The sequence below is a fragment of the Phoca vitulina genome, unplaced genomic scaffold (assembly GCF_004348235.1).
Source record: "Phoca vitulina isolate PV1807 unplaced genomic scaffold, GSC_HSeal_1.0 scaffold2, whole genome shotgun sequence".
Taxonomy (NCBI): Eukaryota; Metazoa; Chordata; class Mammalia; order Carnivora; family Phocidae; genus Phoca; species Phoca vitulina.
Window position 1 is genome coordinate 76,950,792 of NW_022589705.1, and position 24,160 is coordinate 76,974,951.

General features: G+C 55.8%; 4 protein-coding genes across 9 annotated transcripts; 2 read left to right on the forward strand and 2 right to left on the reverse strand.

Annotated features, from left to right (window-relative positions):
• Positions 1 to 1,550: 1,550 nt before the first annotated feature.
• LOC116622527 (myotubularin-related protein 9-like) lies at positions 1,551 to 7,807 on the forward strand. The gene is given in 11 exon segments (XM_032388985.1): positions 1,551 to 1,754; positions 1,932 to 2,040; positions 2,280 to 2,405; positions 2,520 to 2,693; positions 3,179 to 3,405; positions 4,878 to 5,039; positions 5,214 to 5,355; positions 5,438 to 5,658; positions 7,166 to 7,298; positions 7,300 to 7,318; positions 7,400 to 7,807. Coding segments are annotated over 11 exon segments (1,629 nt in total). The 5' UTR covers positions 1,551 to 1,569; the 3' UTR covers positions 7,531 to 7,807.
• Positions 7,783 to 14,964, reverse strand: EIF3I (eukaryotic translation initiation factor 3 subunit I). Its single transcript, XM_032388996.1, has 11 exons — positions 14,883 to 14,964; positions 14,698 to 14,790; positions 13,495 to 13,582; positions 13,118 to 13,183; positions 12,045 to 12,194; positions 11,826 to 11,953; positions 9,520 to 9,630; positions 9,320 to 9,409; positions 8,884 to 8,957; positions 8,093 to 8,185; positions 7,783 to 7,957 (listed from the first exon to the last, which is right to left on the reverse strand). Exons 1-11 carry the CDS (start codon positions 14,883 to 14,885, stop codon positions 7,876 to 7,878), a joined length of 978 nt encoding a protein of 325 aa, XP_032244887.1. The 5' UTR covers positions 14,886 to 14,964; the 3' UTR covers positions 7,783 to 7,875.
• A 5-nt stretch (positions 14,965 to 14,969) lies between these two features.
• On the forward strand, positions 14,970 to 21,596 carry TMEM234 (transmembrane protein 234). Of its 6 annotated transcripts, XR_004297590.1 has the most exons (7): positions 14,970 to 15,019; positions 15,309 to 15,460; positions 16,292 to 16,358; positions 18,485 to 18,577; positions 19,182 to 19,438; positions 19,947 to 20,108; positions 20,894 to 21,596. XR_004297590.1 is itself a non-coding variant. In XM_032389030.1 (6 exons), exons 1-5 carry the CDS (start codon positions 15,004 to 15,006, stop codon positions 20,102 to 20,104), a joined length of 486 nt encoding a protein of 161 aa, XP_032244921.1. In that variant the 5' UTR covers positions 14,970 to 15,003; the 3' UTR covers positions 20,105 to 20,108; positions 20,894 to 21,596. The 6 variants fall into 6 exon arrangements, 4 of the variants coding, with proteins under 4 accessions (XP_032244921.1, XP_032244935.1, XP_032244923.1 ...); XR_004297591.1 differs by lacking the exon at positions 19,182 to 19,438 and having other exon boundaries at positions 20,035 to 20,108; XM_032389030.1 differs by lacking the exon at positions 19,182 to 19,438.
• On the reverse strand, positions 19,605 to 24,118 carry DCDC2B (doublecortin domain containing 2B). Its single transcript, XM_032389058.1, has 9 exons — positions 23,850 to 24,118; positions 22,881 to 22,932; positions 22,367 to 22,443; positions 22,009 to 22,140; positions 21,589 to 21,735; positions 21,444 to 21,483; positions 20,695 to 20,830; positions 20,235 to 20,338; positions 19,605 to 19,979 (listed from the first exon to the last, which is right to left on the reverse strand). Exons 1-9 carry the CDS (start codon positions 24,116 to 24,118, stop codon positions 19,884 to 19,886), a joined length of 1,053 nt encoding a protein of 350 aa, XP_032244949.1. The 3' UTR covers positions 19,605 to 19,883.
• Between the last annotated feature and the right edge of the window lie 42 nt (positions 24,119 to 24,160).

Consider the following 24,160-nt stretch of genomic DNA (forward strand, 5'->3'; position numbering starts at 1 on the left):
GTGTACCCAGCACCCAGATGGAACAACTGAGCATTACCGGCATCCAGGAATGCCCCTGGCCTGTCACTACTCTCCCAATCTCTAACAGCTACCATTAGTTTGCCTTTTTGTGTACTTCCTAATGGTTCTCAAACTTTATTTTTTTTTAAATGTGTTTTGGGATTTTAAGATTTTATTTATTTGAGAGAGACAGAGAGCACGCGCACAAGCTGGGAAGAGGCAGAGGGAGGGAGAAGCAGTCTCCCTGCTGAGCAGGGCTCAACCCCAGGATCATGATCTGAGCGGAAGACAGAAGACAGACGCTTAACCAACTGAGCCACCCAGGCGCCCTGGTTCTCAAACTTTAGTGTGCATGGAAATCTCCTGGAAAACGTGTTTAAAGAGACACGTGGCGGTGGGGGTGGGGCTGATAATTTGCATTTCTAATGAATTCCCATCCCAGCTGGTCTGGAATTTTACAATTCATACTCTTTTATGTCTGGTTCCTTTCACAGATCATTCCGATTTTATGTTTATATTATGGGTGTCCACCTATGATTTCTTTTCTTTTTGTGCGTGTGTTTTTTAAAAGAAGGGTTTTGCATACATGCGTGTGCACACACACGCACACCCACACAAACCTGGAACCTGGTGGACCAAAAGGCCCTTTGAAGGCAGGTGTCTGTCTTATTCTTCTTAGTAATCAGCACTTAACACAGTGTAGGCATCAGTGTTTAAGAAATGAAAGAATTAAAAAAAAAAAGAAATGAAAGAATAATTGGATGGATGGATAGATGGATGGATGGGTCCTCCAGTAAATCCTTTCACCTCTTGTAGTTTACCAGCTTGGGTGTGTCTCTTGCCAGTCGGAAAATCCCAATGAACAGAACCTTCCTCAGTCATCTTTGTGTCCCCATACAGGGGCCAGCTCGGTGTATGGGCAATTCATATTTGGTTGAAGGATGGAGTGATAGTGAGAGGAGAGGGCAGGACTAAGCCAGGAGTGGCCCCCGTAGAGGGCGCCCTCAGGCAGGGACTTCCAGCTGTGGTGGGGGAGGGGCACCAGCTACACAGCTGCTTCCATTTAAGGTGGACTAAGGGATTTCCCCCACCCAGCCTCAGATGTAGGGGAAGGAAGCAGACAGTTCCCAGTTTCACACCCACCCTTTCTACCCCTTCCACCAGGGTACAAAAGAAGAGACGGTAATTTTTCTTTTTTAAGTCAATGAGAGTGCCAGCTCCTAGGTTAAAAAAAAACAAAAAAAACCAAAAATGTTGAGTGCCACCTGAGAACAAGGCACGAGGTGAAGGGCTTTAAGCAAGATTATTCTCCCCATGTCACAGATAGATGAAATTGAGGTTTCCTTCACAGGTTCTGGCCGGCGTCCTCGCTCAGAGGTGCTGGCAGCAGGAGGGGGAAATTCCTGTGAAACTGTTCGATCCCTTCCTCCAAGGGGCCTCCTTAACAGCTGTCCTGCCGGCGTCGCCAGCTGCCCAGCCAATTCCTGTCCCTTTCGGAGCCCGCGCTCGCCCCGCCTGACGCTCCGGGAGTCTGTCCTTCTGCTGGGCCCCAGGCCCACCACAGACGGAATGGAGTTCTCGGAGCTGATCCGTACCGGCCGGGCCCAAGCCAAGCTCCTGCGGGGTCCGGAGGCGCCCCCACTGCGTGGCACGCTATGCGTCACCGGCCACCACCTGCTGCTGTCGCCGGGGCCCCAGGCGACTTCAGACCTGTGGCTGCTGCTGTTGCGTAGCGTAGACTCCGTCGAGAAGCGGTGAGACGTGGCGGGGGCGTCCCCGTAGTTGCGGAGCTTGCGGCTCCGCGGAGGAGGGGGAAGGGCAAGCGCGGTTGGAACTGGTGCCCCCTTGCACTGCGTCCAATCCTAATAAACTCGTTTCTCCTCCCCTGGTGGGGGGCGGGGGATACTAAGCCTAAGCCCGTCCATCCCCAGGGTCTCGGGTGACTCCGGCACCATCACGTTGCGCTGTAAGGACCTGCGAGTGTTGCAGCTGGACATAGAGGGCGTGGCAGCCACGCTGGACATCGCCCGTTCCATCGAGGTACGCCAGCGGTGCTCCCGAGGCCCTTAAGCTACCCCTATTTCGTAACGACGGGAGTAAACAGGGGCTACTGCGCAGGGAGACTCAGCATCCAGTGTTATCCTGGGACACAGCTAATGGCAAGGGATGCAGGGTGGTCTAGAGCACTTGCAGAGGAGGGAGCTGCGGAGCGCAGGGGCCGGGAGCGCGCGGGTGAGAAGATTTCGACTTTGCCCAGATCCCCCGACTTCCTTCCCCAGGCGCTGTCGTCCTTGGAATCGGCCATCACTTCCTTTCCGTTCTTCTACCGTCCCAAGGGCTTGAGATTGGGCGACGCCGGGCACTTCCACCCACCCGAACGCTACTACAAGCGAGTAGCTCGCGAGGTGGGTGCGGTCGTGGGGGCCCGCGGTTGTGCGAGCGCCGGGCCTGGAAGGGGCGTGAGGACCGGGCGCTCACTGAGTGCCCTAACCTGGCCTTCGCCTCTCCCTGCGCCGCAGACCAACGCGTGGCGGCTGAGCGAGGTGAACGGGGACTTCAGCTTGTGCCCCAGTTACCCCCGCGCCGTGATCGTGCCTCGCGCGGTAGAGGACGAGGCCCTGGTGCGCTGCGTCCGCTTCCGCCAGAGAGGCCGCTTCCCTGTGCTCAGCTACCACCACGCTCCCAGCGGAACCGTGAGCCCGCCCGTCCCCGGACTCCGCCACTAGGAACAACTGCGGCCCTTCTTGGCCCTTTTCTGCACTGGCCCGGCCAATTCGCGGCGCGCGGGCAGCCCAGGCTCCTGCCCTTTCTGGCCCCGCCCCCTCCGTTCCCTCCGCCCCCCCGGACTCTGACCCCGCCCCTCTGTCCCAATACGGAGTCTTGCCAATCTGGGCCGGGTCCCCGGCCGTTCGGGTCCCTGGAGCCTAGTCCGATCTTCGTCAACCCTGGACCCGCCCAAGGTCTACTCTTCGGGTCCCTTTCCCCTCCGGCTACACCCCACCCAAGCCCGGGCCCTGCGCCTTGTAAGTTCCGGGGCTAGGTTCCCTGCGCTCCAGCCCGCCCCTGCCAGGCTCTAGACCCGCCCTAGTGTGTAGGCGCTCCCTAGGGGCTCCCCGAGCGACGTCCCCGGGCCGGGGCTGGGTGGCTATGGCTTCCGGAGTGGAGTCCCCGTCCGCAGGTGCTGCTCCGTTCCAGCCAGCCCCTGACTGGTCCCCAGAAAAGGCGCTGCGCTGAGAACGAGGAGCTGCTGCGAGCTGTGCGGGCGGGGGCTCGCCCTGGGGCCCGGGGCTTCGTCTTGGACACGCGCTCGGCTCAGGCCGCCAAACAGGCCCGCGTGACGGGCGGCGGCACCGAGGCCAAAGCCGCCTACCCGGGCTGGAAACGGCGGCACCGGCCCCTGGAGAGGTGAGAGGTCTTTCTGTCCTCTTCTGGGCGCTCTCCCACCGGACTCTTCGGGGATACGAGTGTGTGTGGCGGGGGGGGGGGGGGTGGGGGGGGTAGTAGGAGTAGGGGGTGTCTTCCAGGAACCTTGGGGACTGACTGTTAGGCATTTCTGAGTAGCCATCCTATCCGGTGAGCATCCCCACTTGCACCCCCCGCACAGAGCTCATTTCTCTCTAGGTACCCCCAACCCTGCCTGGAAAGAAAAAGCCTCTCTTTACATTAAACTGGAATTTGTCTTCCACGAACAACCTCACCACACACACACACACGCGCGCGCGCACATACATGCACGCACACACGCACATACATGCACACACACTCACCTCTCTCCCCATCGGTCCCAGCCCTCCCCTGAGGGCTCTACCTGCGCAGCTGTATCTATCCAGGTAGTGGTAGTACCAAGAGCAGGTCCTCAGGGAGTGTTTGTGCTTTGAGGAGAGTGGACTGCTCCCCTGTCCAGAATACAAAACTGTTTATTCCTTTATTCAACCAGTGTTGATTGAGCACAGAGGCTGGGATGGTGGCCAGCCCAGACGGGGTTGGGAGATCAGCAGTACGTGGGCAGTTAGGGTTCAGTGTGATGAGCGGCAGCACAGAGCAGGTGCCCCTCTCCTGTGTGTAGGGAGTGCAAAGAAAGTTTCCCTGAGAATTGGGAGGTGTTAGCTGGCACCTGGAAGAGGAGTTGGCCAGAGAGCAGAACATTCCAGGTGGAAGGAATGGCAGGTGCACAGGGGCAGAGCTCCTGGTCATTTGTCCTGTTTGGGGAGCTGCAAGCACTTCAGAATGGTGGACGTGTAGACTGTGGGCTAGACACAGAGAGAGATGGGGCTAAAGGGGTGACAGGGACCAGAGCAAAGGTCTTGAATGTCATGATTATGAGTTTAGACTTCATCCTAAAGGCAGGGGGCAGCCACTGAAGGCTTTTACACAGGGCTGGAAAAGTCTCCATGAGATTTTCTGGCAGGAGGTCACCTTGGTGATCTTGAGCAGGGCAGTTCCTGGGAAGCAGGAGCAGGTACCAGAATCCTAAGAGTGCTGTGTTTCTCTTGTCAGACTGGGGCGCCCCAGGGAGTACCGTGTTGCTCCCATCAGACTGGGTTACTTCAAGGGCACTGGGATGCTTCCATCAAATTGGGGGTTTCCCAGGGCATTGTTTCCCAGGAGGGTTGTGTGACCCCTCCCCAGGTACCCCCCAACAGACTAGTTCTCCCCCAAGGGGCCTGGGGTCTCCTCCATCAGATTGGGGAATCCTCCAAGATACTGAACCATTTCCATCAGATTAGGTGGGCTCCCCAAATGGTCCTGTGTCCCTCTTGTCAGATGCGTTCCTCTGAGGGTTCTTTGTCTGCCTCATTGGTCTGGAGCGCTTGTTCCCAGGCTGTGCTCACCAGAGCTTGGGTGGAGATGGGGTGACCGGATTCCCGCTCGTGCAGGGGATGGCCCCTACAGGAGAGTTTCGTGCGCCTGGTGGAGGCCTGTGGAGACCTGGAGCAGAGCACGGACTGCTGGCTCAGTCAGCTGGAGGCCTGCCACTGGCTGGCGCATGTGAAGGAGGCACTCAGCACCGCCTGCCTAGCAGCCCAGGGCGTGGGGAGGTAAGCCCCCTGCCACGAGGCCAAGAACAGGACGGATGGGCAGGGCCCTCAACCCCTGGGCACACAGCCATGTCTCAGTAAGCACGGACAGCCTAGAAATGGGCCCATTTGGTTCCTGGCCCGCCCACCCCAGGCTGGGAAGGCCTGGCCACTGTTAACAGCCCTGGCCCACAGAGAAGGGGCCTGCGTCCTGGTGCATGGGGCTGAAGGCACGGACAGCACCCTGCTGGTGACTTCGCTGGCCCAGCTCATCCTGGACCCCTCGAGCCGGACCAGAGCTGGATTCCAGGAACTGGTGGAGCGGGAGTGGATCCAGGTAAGTGGGTGCTCAGCCCCAGCCCTGCCCCTCCATCCAGAGACCCTGCTTCCTTGTGCCCATCGCTCTGCCCCCTCCCCAGGCCGGCCACCCCTTCCAGCTGCGCTGGGCCCACTCGGCCTTCTCCCATGCCCGCCCCAAGCACGAGGCACCCACCTTTCTCCTCTTCCTGGACTGCGTGTGGCAGCTGGGCCGCCAGTTCCCGCTGTCGCTGGAGTTTGGGGAGGGGCTGCTGCTGGCCCTGTTTGAGCACGCCTATGCCTCCCCTTTTGGCACCTTCCTCTGCAGCAGCGAAAAGGAGAGGTGAGCGAAGGGGGTGTCAAGGCGGGTCAGGGGCCAGGCACAGGCCAGGGTCAGGTACCTGCTGCGTCAGCACCGAGGTCCCTAGAAGACATCTGTCCCTTTTGGATGAGTTTCTCTTTGGGGAAAACTCCAATATTTTCTCCTCCCCTGCCTCCAAATCTCACCCTTCCCCCTAACTTCTGCAAACCCAGATTTGAATGGGTCCACGGCCAGTCCTTCAGACCTACCCACTCTGTTCAGAGCCAAGAGCAAACACAGCCCTAGCTTAAAAACAAGGACTGAAGGGGGAAGTTGCTGCCAAATAAGTCATTTCTGGGGCTCTCTGCCACTTTGCAGGGCTGATTCTAGTGAAGCAAAGGAGTAGAGGTTGAAAACGGAGTCAAACTGTTTGGGCTTAACTTCCGGCTCCATCACTCACTTTGCTGGTGATCGTAGGAAACCTGTTTCCTGTTAGTAGCAAGGAGGCTTCTAGTAGCAGCCGGCATGTCTGGGGGCCGGGGCTGCGTGTGGGTGAGCTGGGTTAAAGCATGCGAAGTGCTTGGCGCAGAGCCTGGCACGTGGGCACCCCAGCAGTGGCTGTTCTCACGATCTGGTTCGCCTGCTGCCTGTGCTCCCAAGCCCCCCAAAGCCATCTTTCTCTCATCAGTCTGACACGAGGGGAGGGTTCACTCCTCTTCTCGCTTTTGTTGCTCAACCACCCCCCCGCCCCAACGTTGTTTTCACTGACTCCACTACTGGGTCATCCCGGTTAGAAACTCTTATCTCGATGTATCTCCCTCTCCCCGGTCCTTCATATACAGTCTTTCTCCTAAAACTTTCTTACCTTGTCCTTTCCTGGCAAAGGCCCCTCCTACCGACCCCAGTCCAGACTCTTCTTTCCATGTGGGCTGTGGGAACAGCTGCCTCACTGTTCTAGGTGTCACCAGTTTAAAAAACTCACCCAACAGGGGCGCCTGGGTGGCTCAGTTGGTTAAGCGTCCGACTCGATTTCCGTTCAGGTCATGATCTCGGGGTCATGAGATCAAGCCCCGTGTCGGCCTCCACAACGGGCTCCGCACTGGATGTGGAGCCTGCTTGATTCTCTCTCTTCCTCTGCCCCCCACCCCCTGCTCGTGCTTTTTTTAAGAGAAAAAGACAAAAACCCACCAACACTCACTTGGGCCCTCTCCCATTTTCTTGCTCTTGGCCCTGTAGTCTCCCCTCCTAAGTATTTCCATGCTTTTGCACACCTGGTGAACTTCTGCGGACAGAACCAGCCCAAGTGGCACATTCTCAGTAACCTTCCCTGACGCTTCCAGGCAGAGCTAAATGGAACTCCTGAACAACTAGGACTTTGTCTTGTTCTACTTTATTCCAGTGCTCAGTACAGGATCTGACTGGCAAGAACATTTGCAGGAAAAAGGAGAGATTATCACTGCCCCCAGGGTGGCTGTCACCCACCTAACCAGGGTCTCCAGTCCAGAATCCCAGAAGGCATAGCTTGAGTCTGGAAACTCACTCCCTACAGATGCCTGTGTGAAGTGAGGACTCGAACCCACTCCTTGTGGTCTGGGCTCAACCAGCCAAAAGAGCAACGGAAACTCCGGAACTCGCTCTACGTCCCCAATCCCTTGGCCATCTGGCCTTCTGTGGAGCTCCAAGACCCTGCGACTATGGCAAGGTGACGCCCTACCCCACCTCCTTCCCTGGGGAGCTAGCCCCTCTGCTCAGCGTCCTTATCTGTCCTCCTCTTCCTCCTCAGGCCTGTTTCTGCGCTGGATCAGCCTGCCTGAACCTTCAGAGGTAGCCTGGGAGAAGGTGTGGCAAATAGTGACAAATAAGAAGACAGAGGGCTGTGAGCCAACAGTTTCAGCCTCTGAGCCCCAACTTTAAGTGCTGGCTCCTTGGATAGTGGTTGAGATGTTCCGGAGACCCCTCCAGGTCCCTCAGCACCTTTGGACCTTGGATGAGGGCGCCTGCAACCCAGCCTAGTCCAAAACATACTGAAGCTCCAGGTTTGAAGTGTCTGTGGTGTAGGGAGGTCTAACTAATAAAGATCTCCATGACTGGTAGCAGCTCACTGGGGTGTCACTGAGAAGGGAAAAGGATGACACAGTCCCCACAAAATTTCTGACCAGAAACCACTTATTTCCAAATGAATTTATTACTCAGAGTCCAAAACTTTCTGTGAGCCCTGGCCCAGAAACTTCCCCTGGTCCTGATGGAGATCCAAGCTTCTTAAGCCTCAAACTCAAATTCAAAGTACTGTGGGTCAAAGTAGTGGATGCGGACATAACCATCTTCACCGCCACTGCTGTAGCTGCAGAGAGAGAGAGCCAGGGGCCAGTCAGGTGTCCCCTCTGGGGCAAGGCAGGCCCAGGGGCGGGGGGCAGGGCACAGGAAAGGGCCAGAGGCCAAAGCGGGGCTGAGCTCAGTTCCCTGCACGGAGCCCTACCTCTTGCCGTCGGGATGGAAGGCAACACTGTTGATGGGTCCGAAGTGACCCTTGACTCTTCCAAACTCTTCTTCAAAGGCCAAGTGAAAGAACCTGGAGGAGAGTGGTGGGATGAGACAGGTCACTCTCCATCTCCTTCCAAGACATGCTGGACGTACCGCTCCCCAAATGCAAAGCAGAAAGTGGGGAAACGGGGATGAGGGAGAATGAATGTGAACAAAATAAGAGAAGGGTGAGATTGGACCCAAGTGTCTGCCTGCAATCCTGGCTAACACTTCGTTACTACATAGTAACTCATGCATTTAATCTGCACGATTTTATAAGGGAAGTGTACTATCGCTGTCCCTAATATACAGTGGAAGAAACCAGGCACAGAGAAATACAAGGATGGGTCCAGGGCCTCAGAGGGAGCCCATGGTCACGCCCGTTAACTGCTACGCCACACACTTGTCACAGGAAGGCCACAAATCTGGCTGTACCTCCTAGCAGGCAACGAGATAAGGAAGTCTCCTCAGGTATGTGGTTTGTGTCTATCACAAAAGACACTCTGTGGGATTTCAATTTGGAAGAGCCCCCCCCCCTTTTTAAGATTTTATCTATTTATTTAACAGAGAGAGAGAGAGCACAAGCAGGGGGAGTGGCGGGCAGAGGGAGAGGGAGAAGCAGGCTCCCCGCTGAGCAGGGAGCCCCACATGGGGCTGGATCCCAGGACCCCGGGATCATGACCTGAGCCGAAGGCAGACGCTTAACCAACTGAGCCACCCAGGTGCCCCTACCCCCTCTCTCTTTACCTGGCTTCAAACTTGCCAATCCTGGTGGAGGTGGTGGTTACATCCATGGCTTCCTGACCACCGCCCAGCACCACCTGAAGGGAAGAAGAAATTCTAGACAGGCCCGAAGGGCAGGCAAGTCCATTTTCCGTTTTTTACCCCCAGCCCATAAGCTTTTATACTAGTACATCAGACTGAGTATATCAGTACCCAGTACGTGAGTACTCAGTACATCAGACTGAGAGGATGCTAAGGGCAGGCCCGAACAGGTCTTTTCAGTCACCTCCTGCCCTGCCCTCTGGGGCTTCCCAATCATTCAGCCTTCTCATTGCTCTGGTAATCTCCTCTCTACCTGACACTATTTCCTACAGAATTCATATCTCAACTGCTAGATGAACACCTAGGTCCTGGAAGCATTCTAAGGCGTCAGCAGGAAGCCCAGGTGGGGTTCCCTTACATGGTCGTAGTTGGGAGAGAGGGCAGCTGAGTTGACTGGACGTTCTGTCCGGAAAGTCTTCTGGTGTTCAAGAGTTGTGGAGTCAAAGAGCTAGAGAGAGAAGACAGGGGAAGAAAATCTGTACCAGGAGTCTTCCTGAGGGAAAGCTGGGCAAGGGGAAAGCTTTGCAGGGGGTGGGAGGACTCCTCACCCAGGCTCACCTTGGCTGTGTTGTCCTTGGAGGCGGTGACAAACATGGTCATGTCCCTGGATAACTGGATGTCATTGATCTGCCGGGAGTGCTCCTTAACATTCACTAGGACCTCTCCAGACTGGGGAAGGCAAAAGAGTGAGGGTCCGGGCAGCCCGAACTCCACCAGCCCCACTGCTCTGCTGGGGTTCTATACTGCTCCCTGTCCGGACTGGGGGGGGGGGGGGGGGGGGGGGGGGTCGGGGGCGGGTGGGCCGAAGTATCCCCTGAACCAACATTCACCCCCACTCCCGAGCCCAGGCCCCCATCCCAACCTGGCCCACATGTACACACTTCAACACTGCTAGTCGGGATAGGAAAACACAGGCTTCTGGTGACAAATCTACGGACCTAGTAACTAATCAGCACATCACAAGGGTAGAGCCGTTTCCACTTCCTCCTTCTTGTCCCCGGACTGTGAATAGTCACAATTTGCCGAGCACTGTGCCACGCACTCAACACCTGACTTCGTTCACCCTCACAACAACCCCATGAAGTGGGTCTTTTAAAGGACATTTTCAAAGGCAGAAAGTAAGGTTCAGAGCGGTGATGTGACTCGCTGGAGGTCCTGCAACCTGTAAGATGCAGAGAGCCTGCGCTCACCCCCTGCCCAGCCAGGGTCGGGGTGACAGTCCGCTGGGACTGCTGCATGTCCAGCTTTTTCTAGAACTTCTCAAAGAGCCATTGCACCTCCTGACTTCCCCTCCCACGCAGCAACCTGCAATAGCCAGTGTGCTACAAAGAGCAGAGTTTGAGGGTCTGCCCTCAGAAGTACCTCTTGCTGCCTCAATTTCTCTCTCTAGAAAACAAGATGACTAAAAGCCCACCACCCAGGGTCACGGTAGGGACACTGGGACTGTGTCTCATTTGACTTTGTTGTGACAGGAACCTGGCCTATGTTCTGCAGACACTGATTAGATGATTAAAAGGCCTTGTGAGCGCTGTGCCTCACACACAGTAGACCCTCAGAGAACTTTCTTTTCCTTTCCTGAATTATTTTTGTTGTTGTTTTTAAGTAAGCTCTATGCCCATTGCGGGGCTTGTACTCACGACCCTGAGATCAAGAGTCTCCTGCTCTATTGACTGAGCTAGCCAGGCGCCCCTTTCCTGAATGATTTTTACCTACTCTGTGAGAAGGATGTATTTTTGTCTCCTCCATCAATGTGGACACATGGTAGGGATCTATCTGGCTCCTGCATTTCGGGGAGTAAGCCCCAGCTTTGCAGTCAGGCCTATCTGAAGGCACAGAACAGCTCCACTAGGTGCTCGCACCAAGCATCATGTGTGCCTTTGACCTTGGTTCCCGTTCCTTTCCTGCAGGTGGGTCTGGGGCCTAGTGGACTACAGTCAGTGTTTGCTGAGTGACTGACTAGCCCTTATGGTAGTACACACCAGCAGTGCCCAGGGACCCGGGCACCCAAATGAGAATCCAAGACAGGCCGGCTTGACCCTTTCCTTACCCCCCATCTCATCAGTCACCCCTAAATATCTCTTGACTCTGTCAGGGGCTCCACACCCCCAGAGCTATTTCCTCATTCAGGTCCGTTCTCTGAACTAAGCCTGCAAAAGCTTTCTAAAGAGAAAAATCTGATCACCAATCACCATTTAAAGAGTCCCTACTGCCCAAAAGAAAAACAGAGTTACTTACCTCCTGACACTCAAAAAAAAAACCTAGTCGCTACTCACTTCCCCCAACACTGTGTCCCAACAACCCTAGACTCTTCTGAACAATCCCCCCATTCCCTTAACTCCGTGCTTTTGTGTGCACTGTTTTTTCCGCCTGTGGAATGGCCTTCTCTTCTTGCTTGAAGCTCCACTTATTCTTCACGGGTTAATGTACGGGCCACCTTCTCTGTGACAGAGGGCACTTTCTCTACTTGGCTGAGACCTCTACGGCGGCACAACTCACAAACCAACTCCTGGGTTAGCCGTCTGCCAGTCTGGCTCCCTGGGGGCAGGGCCCACGTCTGATGCAGGTCTTTGTCCTCAGAGCCCAGCACGAGGCCTGGCACTCAGTGGCGGCAGGAAAGGGCTTCCTTGTGATCACTATGAACGTATCCAGAGTACTCTGTGACAAGTTTTTCAAACGCCTGATGTCATTTGATCCTTGCAACATTTTACAGATAAACAGACTCAGTGAAGTAACTTGCCTGGGTTCATATAACTAAAAAGTGGTGAAATCTGTGTTCGAACCCAGCCCTTGCTCTTCACTGCTGCGCTATCCTGCCTCTTGAAGGGAATCATTCTGCTGGGCGTGGGCCCCACCCTCCCCCTCACCTTGGCGCTATACTGGTTGAGCTCTCCGCCTTCGTGGCCTGCGATGATGCACTCCCCCAGGGGTCCCCAAACAGCACTGGTGATCTTGGAGTCGTTGCAAGGGATCTTCATGTAGGGCTCATTGTTGTCTGTTGGGGGGGGGGGGAGATGTCAGGCCGTGGGCTCTGGAGCCACGCCCTTCACCCCAGCCCCAGTCCCAACCCCCCAGCGCTGGCTCACCGATCTGGCTTGGATCCCGCAGGTCAAAGAAGCTCACAAAGCACTGGTAGCCCATCTGCTTGTCGGTGGAGAACATGATGATGTTGCCCCCAAAGTCAAAGCCACACGTCCGGACAGCTGAATTGGTCTTGAGGAGGGCCAGCTGCTTCCCTGGGGACAGGCAGAGTCTGGGCTACCCTTTGCCCTATGCCATCAAGGGGAGGACACGCCACATCTGCCTATCCTCCTGTCCGCTGTGTCCCCTGCTCTAGTGACCACAGCCCCCGCCACCGCTGCCTCCCCACCATCTGTCCTCAGACATCCTGCTGCTACGCACTGCTCACAGTGCGTAGCAATACGTCCGTCTTCTCCTCAGAATGCCTTCCTCCAAAACAAGGATCTGCTCGAACTTCTCTGCATGTCCCCAGAACCCAGCATCGACCTGGCACAGAATTGGGTGCCCAGTAAATATTTACTAGATGGAGCAGCTTAATAGGCTCCCGTGTCTTCGGCCTGTTCTTCCAATACTCCCCGCTGCTACCTGAGCTCGCCAAAATGAAACATACTCTTCCCTGCTCAAGGACCTCCACGGCATGCCAACTCCTACAGAACGAAGACAAGCTCCTGAGTCTGGCATTCGAGGTCTATTCTGACCCTAGCCTGCCGCCTCTTCTCTCCTGACTATTTCATCCCCCAAGAAACAGGAGCTCCCATCAGATCAGATAACTTGGAGAGGATACTTGCCATGCTTTCATTCCAGAATGTGCTAAAGTGATGACCTCTTCCTCATCCTTTAAGCCTCAGCTCGTGTGACATTTACCTTGGGAAACCTTGCCGGGTTGCTCCCATCCCCACTCCAGGCAGTCAGCTGCCCCCACTCTGGCCTTCCACAGTGCTCTGTGCTTTCTCTAAGGTGCCTTATAGCCTACTGCACTGCCTCTTTTCTTGTCTGTTTTCTTCTCCTTGGCTCTTTCTCGTTCCTTAGAACAGGAGCCATCTCTGGATTTATCTCTGTTTCCCCCAAACCTGTTCACCTAAACAGGTACACTGTAGGTCCTCACTGTCTGGTGAAAAAGTAAACGATCCAGGCTTACCTGTTTCACAGTCCCAGAGACGACAGCTATTATCAGCTGAGCCAGTGAGGACATGTTTGGTGTCCCCTGAAGAGGGTGTTAAGAAACATGACTGAGTTCATCTGAGCCCTCGTCCTCCTGGAAAACCAACTGAATTACCTCCCCGTTCAGCCCCAGACAGCCTTTCTTCCTCTCTTACCTCAGAGCATTCTGACCTCCTCATCTAGAACCAGAACTTGTCTTGAATGTTCCCTCAACCAGTGAAGGGACCGGGTATTAGGAAGTAGGTATCATTCCCTAGACCCACAATAGCATCCCAAACTCCCAACTCCAAGTCGGCAGCCTCTCCGTTGCTCGCAGACCCTGGGAGCACAGACTCAGAGCAAAGACAAGGATACAGTCAGCGTCTACACACCACACAGCTCCAGTATGGCCCATGTAAGTGCCCAGCCTCTCACCGTTCACAGAGTACCACACATTGACAATCTGGAGGAGTCAATGACAGTGTGACAGATGGTAAGCATCCCAGGCAATGGCCTCCTACTTAAGAGGTTCCCCAGGAACCCTCAGCAGCCTCTAGCCAGGCCGGATTTTGCCCTCTCTTGCTCATCTCTTGGGAAACAGCAGGTTGCTGGTAAAAAGACCAACTCCTGGATTTTCCTCCTTCCTGCAGGTAAGTGGCAGGGGAGTCAGGGGGCTTGCAAAAACATCTACATGCCATTGTCCCAGTCCTTCCTGAAACCCTCCACTACAGTGTTTCTCTTCTCTGAGCTTATTTTCCTGTCTGTAAAATGGACACAACAATAATGCCTTCTTCAAAGGGTATCTATGAGGCTTCAATAAAATGATGTCTAAGGAATTTAAAATATAAGTGACTAACAATTCTCTACTAATATGCACAAGGTACTTACTGTGTAAGCTCCTTACTTGAATGATCTCATTTAACCCTGAAGACAACCCCATGAGGGAGGTACTATTAGTACCCATAATTTATAATAAGGGAAACCAAGTTTAGAAAGGTTAAATGACACGCTCAAAGTCACACTGTTACTCGGATGCAGGGCTCAGGATTCAAATCGGGTCGGCTGGCTTTCGAACTCCCACTTTTAGCCACGAGAGTTAACATCTTCCATACGGAGGTGTCTCAAAAGGCAGTACATGAGGGACTGTTTGCACTCAGTGAAAAGCAGGATGGGGCCCAGAAGGACCTACTGAAATGAGACCAGGGACACCTCCCCCTGTAAAGTAGTCCTCTGTTGTCCCTCACTGTCCAAGGATCAGCTTTCCGCCTCTAGAGGTGGTCCGTTCCCCTACCCTGGAAGAATAGTCACTCTTGTCCCCATCTCCCTTGCATAACGGTCTCTTGCTCTTTTGCTCCCGGCCACTCCTCCCACAACAACAGTGTTCTTTCCCAGTATAATGCTCTCGCCCACCTACTCCAGGGGTGGTCTCTCCCTCCTCTCCTAATGGGGAGCTCTTTGGTTCCCTTCTCACGGCAAAAACGGCTTGTCCACCCCTCGCCCTGGCAGAATGAACTCGCCCCCTCCCAACGCCTCCCCCCGCCCCAAGATCCCGCCGGCCCGCCCTCTGCCGACGCTCACAGGGTCCTTGGCCACCGTGAAGAGGAGGTCTCCCTCACGGTTGTACTTAATCTGCGTAATGGATCGCTCATGGCCCTGCAGCAGGATCGGCTTCTGTGGGGACAGGACAGGTGTGTCAGCGCCCAGGATCGGCCCCGCCCCAGTCCCAGACCCCCACGCTAACAGCCCAACTCAGGAGAACTCACCATCCCGGCACTGACGCGAGGAAAGAAGCAACGTGAGTAGGACCGGAAGAGGCTTTGGCGCCACTTCCGGATTGTGGGTCTCCGCCCCTTCGTTCCCGGAAGTGGAGGGAGCGGCGTTGCCATGGCGGCGTCTCTGGGTGGGTAGGCGGCCCCGCCCCTCTAGGGGCTTCCCAAACCTTGCCCGGAGTTCATTTCCCGCCCCACCTCCACTACCTGACCTTCACCCCTGCCCGAACCCCAAACTCCGGGCTCTCGGACCCATCTCCCCGGCCTCCCGGGGCCTGTCCTACCCGCCAATCGCACCCGGCGCGTCGGAGAGCGAGGGAGGGATGTGGGGGTGGCTGGCTGGGGAAGGGAGGTACGAGGAGGGCCGGGCCGGCGGGCAGCGGTTTTTGGGGGGTGAGGGTCACTCGCATCTCCATCCAGGACAGGTGCTGGCTCTGGTGCTGGTGGCCGCCTTGTGGGGTGGCACACAGCCGCTGCTGAAGCGGGCCTCCTCCCGCCTGCAGCAGGTTCATGAGCGGACCTGGGCCCGGCAGTTGCTGCAGGAGATGAAGACCCTCTTCTTGGATACTGAGGTGTGTCTGTGAATGGCCCCTTTCTCGCGCATAGCTGCTAAAAATTTGGTGTCTGGAATCAAACAAGGCTGGGTCAGAATCTGCGCCCCACCAGCTTACTCGCTAGAAGCTCTTGGACGAGTCACTTGTCCTCCTTGAGCCTCAGTTTCATCGTCTGTAAAATGGGAATGTTAATGGTAACCATCTTATTGGGCAGTTGTGAGGATTCAGTGAGGTGAGGCACATAGAGCACTTAACACTGGGTCCAGTATGGAATTAGTGTTCAATCTATGGGTGCTATTACTAATATTTTATTGGTGATCCCTCCAACAGACCTTCCATGGGAGGACTTGGGGCTCAGATTGACCCTGGGGCGGGAGGATAAGGAAGGATATGGAGAACTACCTCTGACCCCAGTGCTGCCAGTCTAGGCTAGTGGGAAAGACAAGACATAGACACAACCACCTCTCAGGACTAAGGGCCACGAGAGAGGTACTGATTAAGTGCTTCCTGAGTTCACAGGAGGGAGGCTGGAGCTAGGAGCCTCTAGGAATGCTTCTTGGAGGGAGTGACATTGGCATTCAGGGACTTTCGGGATGGGGAAGATGGGGAGGATGGGAACTAGCAGGGCTGAGGGAGAAGCATTAAAGGCAGAGGCATGGAGTTCAGTCAGTAACTTGCTGCCTGCTCTGGAAGGGTCCTTTTCAGTGGGCTAATCACTCTTTGGACCTTTATAGCTGTAAGGAAGCTTCCTTGTAGCTTCCTTCAAGGAAGGGCATTATCTAGAAGCTCAAAGAAGGCAGTGCTTCTCAGTCAAGCATCACGTTGACTGCAGATTTCTTCTGTTTCCAGTACTTGATGCCCTTTTTCCTCAACCAGTGTGGCTCCCTTCTCTACTACCTCACCCTGGCATCAACAGGTGGGTCTCTGACTTAGAACTGCTATGCTCAGTGCTGGAGGCCACCTGGAGGAGTCACTTGGGGAGGGGGCCTGAAACACCCTGCTGCCATGAGTGAGGGAGAGCCCACTCTCTCTGGTTGCCTCTTTGCACCCTCTTCTCTAAGCAGCTGGGGCACAGTGGGCTGATTATGAGTATGCTGCCAGGCACTTGGGTTGGTTTGAAGCCTGGTGGTCTTGTGCAGCAGTGGAGTCAGAGGGGAGGTTCATTTTGCTGTGCCAGCGGCTGGCCTTGACTCTCCTGCTTCCACGGTGTGCTACCTGCCTGACCTTGAGCAAGTCTCTTATTTGAGTGTTGGTTTTATACGATGGTTTTTGTAGCATTGAGAGGATTAAATTCAGTGTATGGGAAGCATCTAGCAGAGTAGCTGGTGCACACTGTAGGAGCTCCGTAAGTATATATTTCCTTCCTCCCCCTGATTGTTGACTGTCCTCTGCTGCATCAGGTACTGTACTAGCAGGGGCGCCTGGGTGGCTCAGTCGTTACGCGGCTGCCTTCGGCTCAGGTCGTGATCCCAGGGTCCTGGGATCGAGTCCCGCATTGGGCTCCCTGCTCAGCGGGAAGCCTGCTTCTCCCTCTCCCACTCCCCCTGCCTGTGTTCCCTCTCTCGCTGTGTCTCTCTCTGTCAAATAAATAAATGAAGTTTTTTAAAAAAAGATACTTTACAGCTGTACTACAGAGATATTGCAGGTTTGGTTCCGGACTACCGCAATACAACAAATGTCGCAGAGCAGATCAGATGAATTTTTTGGTTTCCTAGTGCATATAAAAGTTATGTTTAGGGGCACCTAGCTGGCTCATTCGGTGGAGCATGCACTATTGATCTCAGGAACATAAGTTCGAGCGTAGCGTTTACTTAAAAATAAAATTGAGGGGCGCCTGGGTGGCTCAGTCAGTTAAGCGTCTGCCTTCAGCTCAGGTCATGATCCGAGGGGCCTGGGATCGAGTCCCACATCGGGCTCAGCGGGGAGCCTGCTTCTCCCTCTCCCTCTGCCATTCCCGCCCCCCCAACTTGTGCTCTTTGGCTCTCTGTCAAATAAATAAATAAAAATCTTTTAAAAAACTGTTTTAGTTTTTTTTGAAGATTTTATTTATTTATTTGTCAGGGAGAGAGTGCGTGCGCGCATAAGCAGGGGGGCAGCAGGCATTGGGCAAGGAGCCCAATGTGGGGCTCGATCCCAGTACCCCGGGATCATAACCTGAGCGGAAGGCAGTCGCTTATCCAACTGAGCCACCCAGGCGCCCCTGCTTCTGACATTTGACGTTTTCTTCTCTTACCTCCATAAGGCCCAAGGCTGAGCTGAAACAGAATCAGATGGGCTTCACCAGCTCTTTTGTTTGTCCATCTCCGTTTAGTTCAATCGGCGCACAGGATTTGGAGTCCGGCAGGCCTTGGTTTAAGTCGTCGGTTTGCCTCAATGTATGTGTCTTCTTTGAGCTTTTGTTTCCTTTACACAAAGTGATGATGCTCTTCTCTCAGTGCTGTTGTGAAGATCAAAGGAGATGAGTACACAGTTGGCACTTAATAAATGGTGGCTGTGCTGTTACATTCATCCTACTGCCTCCTTTCGGCTTTGGGGCCTATCTGTCCTGATATCCTTGCGATCGCAGGAGCTCTTCGAGTGCAAAGACCTCATCCTTATCCGCAAACCAGGGTGGTCCCAGACCACCTTATAGTTCGGGTCTTCGTGCTGGAGTGGAGGGAGCACTGAATTTAGAGTCGGGAAACCTGGTTTGAATCCTTAGCTTTGCTGTGATTTCATCGGGAAAATGAGATACTTTTTTTTTTTTTAAAGATTTTATTTATTTATTTGATAGAGAGAGAGCACAAGTAGGCAGACAGGCAGGCAGGCAGGCAGGTGGAAGGAGAGGGAGAAGCAGGCTCCCTGCTGAGCACGGAGCCCGATGTGGGACTCGATCCCAGCATGCTGGGATCATGACCTGGGCCGAAGACAGAAACCTAACCGACTGAGCCACCCAGGTGCACCCCCCTTTTTTTTAACAGGCTGTCTTGATAAAATGTGTTTTGTGCCTAGAAAGGCATTTTTTGGCATCTCAGAGATTTTTTTTTCATTCTGATCACTCAGATCTGACCCTAGCTGTGCCCATCAGTAACTCTCTGGCCATTGTCTTCACACTGATTGTCGGGAAGGTCCTCGGAGAAGATATTGGTGGAAAAGGTAAGTCAGGCCACTGCAGGTGTGGGAAGCCACTCCTTGGGCCTTGCCACCCCGGTTAGTCCTTTCCCAGAGCTGGCTCCACGGGTGGGGAGGAGAGGATCTTTCCCCATCCCTCCCCTTTCCTCAGCAGCTCTCCTGCTTCCTTATGGCCATCAGAGTTTCCTTCCCCTGGGCATTCTGGGGACAGACCCCATCTGCACTGGTCCGTCAGCCCTGCACCAGCTCCTAGCTTGGCTGGGCTCAGCCCCTCAATTTCTGCCCGTTCTCCCAGGAGCATTCACAGGCATGGTGCTCACCGTGGTGGGGATTGCACTCTGCGTCACGAGCTCCGTGAGCAAGACCCAGGGGCAGCTGTTTGCCCTTTGAGTGGGCCGACACCACCCTCCAGCCCTTCTGTGTCCAGGAAGCCCCTGAGCCGTGAGGCACAGCCAGTGAGCAGATAGACCTAGCACTTCCCCCTGAGCCTCAGCGCCCTCACCTCTTAGGGGGCGAATAGCTACCTCGTGGTGGCTCTCACGGGAGAACCGCAGGGAGCCATCTGTTCAGCTGCTTGGATTTAGCACGAGAGACTTCATACCTCCCCAGCAACCTTTCTGCCCTGCAGCGCTCCTCGTGCCATCATGTCAGGCCCCTAGCCCAGCCACCGTCACTATGGCCCGATCCAGACTGTCACAGCAGCTGGGTCCACAGACCGCCTGGAGACGGCCAGCCGCGGTCTGTGCCCGAGATGCCAACAGGAGGCCTCAGGGCTGCCAGAGGCCTTGGCTGGCTGAGGCAGGGACCTGCGGGGAAGAAGGGACGTCGGAATGGCAGGTGTAGAGGAGATGAGCAGCTAGGAGCCTTGCCTGGCCCACCTAGAAGGTGGGTGGAAATCTTCAACCGCCTGCCCTTCTTAGACAGCCTGGGGCCCCGGCACCGCGTCACTTCTGCCACGTGGTGCGGTGCCCGGCGAGGGGTAGCCTCAAATAAATCTGCACCGAACAGACGGAGGACAGTTAAGTATTCTTTTATTGCAGCAGACCTGCTCCCAAGTTTGTAGCCTCCCCCTTAGCTCGGTTGGCTCCTCCTGTCTCTGACCAGAGAACCCCATAGGAACATGGTCTCCATGGCTAGGGCTGCCCGGCTCAGAAGAAAAGGACGACTGGGCTGTGGGTTTAGGAGCAGAAGAGTGGGGCGGGGCTGAGGGGGCTACAGGGTATCCTGTGAGCCCAGGGGCAGCGCTGGGTCCCCTGGAACAGGCTGCTGGAGACGAGGATAAAAGGTGGCTGCAGAGTGGCCGCCCCAGGTCCTGGCTGGACAGCGGCTCTCAAGGTGGCAGAGACGGGGTTGAGGCTGAGACCACTACCCCAGCCCCAGGCTGCTTTTCCAGGCACAGGGCCTCGTCCACCATCTGCGCTGCCCTCTGGAGGAGGCGGAAGGCCGTACAGAACAGCATTAGTGTCCCTTGTCGCCTCCAGCCCTCAGCTGAAGTTTCTGACCACAGGAAAGGAAGAGACTTTACAAATTTGGCTCTGCCCTCTCATTTAACAAGGTAGGAGGTCGGGCTTGGAGAGTTAGATCTGCTCACAGTCCCAAGGTGGGGGCTCTCCTGGGACCCCAGGCTGCCATTCCAGCTCAGAGCTCCTGAACCAACATACTGCATCCAGCCCCCACCCACCTGATCCAAGGGTTCCTCCGTGCAGGTGTCTTCATCATCTGCCACTTCCTGGGCCCCTGCTGTCTCCTTCCTCGGGTGGAGAGCCTCATACACTCCCTTGACTCCTGAAGAAGGATGCCCGGGCTGAGGAGCCCTGAGCCTTTTCCTTGCCCTTCTCTCCCAGCCCCTTCCCCTCCACAGTCCCCACTACCTTGGAGGCTGGCAGGGTAGCTCTGAGGCAGGCCATTGGCCCCCATCCCTTCCAGATCCCACCCCTGAAGTTTCCCTGTGCGTTTCATATTGCCAGCTCCCCACAAAGAAGCCAGGGACTGCGTGTGCATGTGGGGCAGCGGGAAAGATCTGTGTTGAGGTCAGGGCCAGCTCTGTCCTTGGTCATTCTGCCCCCATGGACCTCTCCACAACAGGGACCATTCTGTGTCACTGTCAGAGGGTGGGTGAGAAGGGCCCAGGGTCCCCTCACCTGAGGGAAATGAGAGCGTGGGGAGCCTGTTGCTTGGCTGAATGGCCTGCTGGGGTCTGGCATAGAAAGCAGATGGCTCAGTGGGGCTTGGTTCCTTTGGAGAGGGCTGGGGTGCCTGTGCCCTGGGGCCCTGGGCCTGTAGAGGACATACTGGGCTTGGACTGGGGGTGATGGTTGTTCTTGCCTTCTCTCCTGCCAGGCCAAGCTTGAATGCCCCTGGTGCCTGTGGGAGCTGGGGAGAGATGCCATCCGTCTTCATAGCCTGCATCCTCCCTCCCGGCTCCCTCTTCCCATCAGGCTGCCTTATCCAGGGACAGAGCCGCTGGTGCCCGGCACTCAAGAGGCCCAGTGAAGCCAGGCCGTGTCCTCCGACCCCCACCCAGTGCTCACTGGCTCATCTCTTGGGAAGGCTCAGGCCTGGGATCAGCTGGGGAGCTGGACCCCGCTACGCCAGAGAGCCCAGTTCTCTCCCCCAGTGGCCCGCCTGGCCAGCAGAGTCCGCAGGTGTTCATTGAGCCAGGCTGAGCTGTCTCCAGCTTCTGGTCTGGCCCTTGCCACTCAAGACCTGTGTCCCCCTGAGCAGCTGACTTCACTCCGGGGAACCTGAGTGCCTCCTCTGGGAAATGGGAAATGGTAACCTGTGTTCCACAAGAGGATGCAGTGCGATGTGGAGAGAGCCTGAGCTGGAAGAGAGGCCAGCCAGTCACCCCCCTCCTTGCCTGCCTCCCATGGCCTCTCCCGTCACCTACCCGCGGCTTGTGGGGCTTAGACTTTGGGCCTGGGGGGTGCCTGCAATGAAAACAAAGGGTTTATAGCAAGTAGGCAGAGCAGGCATGGGATCAGGGTGGTTTCCTCTGCTCTACCCTGCTGCCCCGCCGCCTGACCCGTCCGTACCAGCAGCCCCTGGGCCGTGAGGGGCTGGGCACCAGCAGCTCCACATAAGGGAGGGCCTGGAACTCCTCCTCTCCGACCGCCACATAATAATGGCCGTTCACCAGAGCCTCTCTTGCTGACAGTGGGAGCCCCTCCAGGCTGCAGAGTCTGGGAGAGAGAGGTAGGTGGGTAAAGGCCAGTGGACAAGATGCCTCTTCATACTCCGCAGACTATGACGGGGTACATGCTGGCCGCTGACCCTCCGAGCACCCGGGCCAGTCACCTCGGCTCTGCCCTGGCTCCAGGGGCTCAGCTGCGGGGGCCTCTCCCTGTGGCGTAGAAGGAAGTCCCATTTGGGGAGATGTGCTTTCCTTTCACCTTGTTGTCCGCTAGGACAGCCGGGACCAGCAGGGAGGCTCCTTCCCCGGGGCCCACACTCACTTGCACACAGCCCCGGCCTGCAGTTTGGCCTTCTCAGTCAGGAGCTTCAACACGGTTTCCCAGTCCTCGCCAGCAGCCTGGGACAGCTTCAGGCTAAATGGGGGACTTACCAGGTCCCCATTCCTGAACACACTGGGACAAAGAGCAGTCTGGTAAGGAGAGGGGTCCCCAGAATGCCCTACACATGAGAGGAAGAAGGGCAGCACGGGGCCGGAAGATGGTCTACAACCCGGGGCATGGGTCCGTTTTCACCCATCAGGCATGTTGGGACCAGGGGCTCTGGAAACAAACCCACCCACATTTTCTTGGTCTCACTGAAACAAAATCTATGCTCCTGCTCCCCGACACCGGCACTCACTGGATGTAGCAGGGGGAACCTGCAGGTGGTCGCGGTCCAAGGGTCCTGTCACCTGGGTGGTGAGTCACAGGAGGACCCTGAAACCCAAGGCAGGCCCTCAGATCAGGAGAGAGTTGAGGCCTTTGGCTACGGGTGGGTCAGTCCAAGGCGGGTAGGGTGAGTGAAGGAGGGGGCAAGGAGGGATGGGATGGGTCACACCTTTCACCAAAGGAACATTCTACCTCCCCGTAGTCACATTCCAACCACTACCTTGCCCCCGTATGTTTTACAGCTTCCTCTTTCCATTGGGGACCACAACCTGGTGATAAAGGCTCGGCGAGGAGCAAGGGATAGTCTTGAAACCCTGTACCCCAGGAAGGGTAGCAGCTGGCTCCAGAGTGCATGTGGAGAGTAGCCCCCAGGGACCTGACAGATCCTGTTATTTCCAGAGCCCCTGATTTCCCAGATGAACCTGGGGGCAATCCCAATAGGGGTGAGAAGACAGGGCTGGAGGCCAGCCTCCCCCAGGACTCACTGGTAGTCTGCTGCCCTTCCCACCTGGATCCTTCCGTCTGGGGGATAAATAGCTGAAAGGACAGATGGGTCACAAGTCATCTTGGGAAGCCTGAGACCTCAACACCCTGGTAGCTGCCAGAGTGAGGGTCTAGGGCTACAGCTTACCAGGGATCCATCCCCACTGGGATAGTCTCAAGACATCCGTCCAGAAACAGACCCTGGCCCTTGAACCTGCCCTAGGGCCCAGCGTCAGGCTGACCATCTGGACTGGGGGCTCAGACACAAACCGTTAAGGTTAAAGGTCAAGAGAAACTAGTTCATTAAGCATCATACTCTATCTCAGAAATTTTCTCATTCACGAGCTTTCATCTCATTTTCTGTGAAAGAGAAAGTTACGTGACCTACAGTAACACGGAAGTAAGTGACAGCCCAGATTCTAAGTCTGTCTGGCTTCCCACCCCTTGCTCCTTACGCTACCATAAGCAACCCCAGGGGACAGCTGAGTAGCACCTAGAAGTCAGATCTGAGTTGGGAGCTCAGATACTCAAAATTCTTCTCCCATCTTGGAAGGCATGGCCCCACCCTGCAAATGGGGATGACCCCAGCCCGTGGAGAGCACAGGATGCCTAATCACAGCAGGGAGGAAGTGATGGATGGATTTAGCATTTGGTGATGGTGGTGGTAGCGGATCCAATCAAGAAGAGCCTTTGGAAAAAGGGGCTCCAGCTGCAGGAGAACGTTCTCCTCGAAGCCTGGTCCTGACTGTGATGGGCATGAACATCAGTGTCATACTTGGCCTAGGGCTGTGGCTTCGCTGTTTGTAACCTGTGTACTCTGAGGCATCTGAAGAGCGGGGAGAAGACCGCCCCTGCGTCGGGCTGCTGTACCCCAGAAGAGAACTCACACGCACAGCAAGCACTGAACACGAATACTATCGCTCTTGCAGCTCCCTCCCCCCCGCGCCTCTAACCAGCCCCGGCCCACTCACTGCAGCTTGCGGAATCTTTCGAAGCCAGCAGCCACATACTGCCCTCCATTCTGCAGGTCGGCCAGGTCCGTGACACGGTGGCCACCACGAGGCGTATAGAGGGCCCGCACAGCCACCGGGGCCTGCACAGTTGAGGTCACCTCACGGAGGAAGGTCTCCAGGGTGGGGCAGCGGCGTCGGCTCACCACCAGCTGGCGGCCTGGGGAGAAGGGGTCCCCGTTCCGGTATACCACCACCCTCTTGGCTGCTGGATTGCCACCACCGGCCATCGTGTGTCCTCAGCGAGAGACGCAGAGCCGTTGCCAGGCAAC

Bases quoted from the DNA above. Each gene is read 5' to 3' on its own strand.
- EIF3I (XM_032388996.1), bottom strand. The intron at 13,184-13,494 runs GTATCCTTGTCT...CACCCTCTTCAG, and splicing joins GTGGTGTGTAGACGCTGACT to GGGACACCAAACATGTCCTC. The intron at 7,958-8,092 runs GTAGGGCTCCGT...CTCTCTCTGCAG, and splicing joins TTCCATCCCGACGGCAAGAG to CTACAGCAGTGGCGGTGAAG.
- TMEM234 (XM_032389025.1), top strand. The intron at 15,461-16,291 runs GTGTGTCTGTGA...TTCTGTTTCCAG, and splicing joins CCCTCTTCTTGGATACTGAG to TACTTGATGCCCTTTTTCCT. The intron at 18,578-19,181 runs GTAAGTCAGGCC...TCTGCCCTGCAG, and splicing joins AGAAGATATTGGTGGAAAAG to CGCTCCTCGTGCCATCATGT.
- DCDC2B (XM_032389058.1), bottom strand. From the start codon at position 24,118: ATGGCCGGTGGTGGCAATCCAGCAGCCAAGAGGGTGGTGGTATACCGG. The intron at 21,736-22,008 runs GTGAGTGTGGGC...TCTCTCTCCCAG, and splicing joins CAGGCCGGGGCTGTGTGCAA to ACTCTGCAGCCTGGAGGGGC. The intron at 20,831-21,443 runs GTAGGTGACGGG...TGTCCTCTACAG, and splicing joins CTAAGCCCCACAAGCCGCGG to GCCCAGGGCCCCAGGGCACA.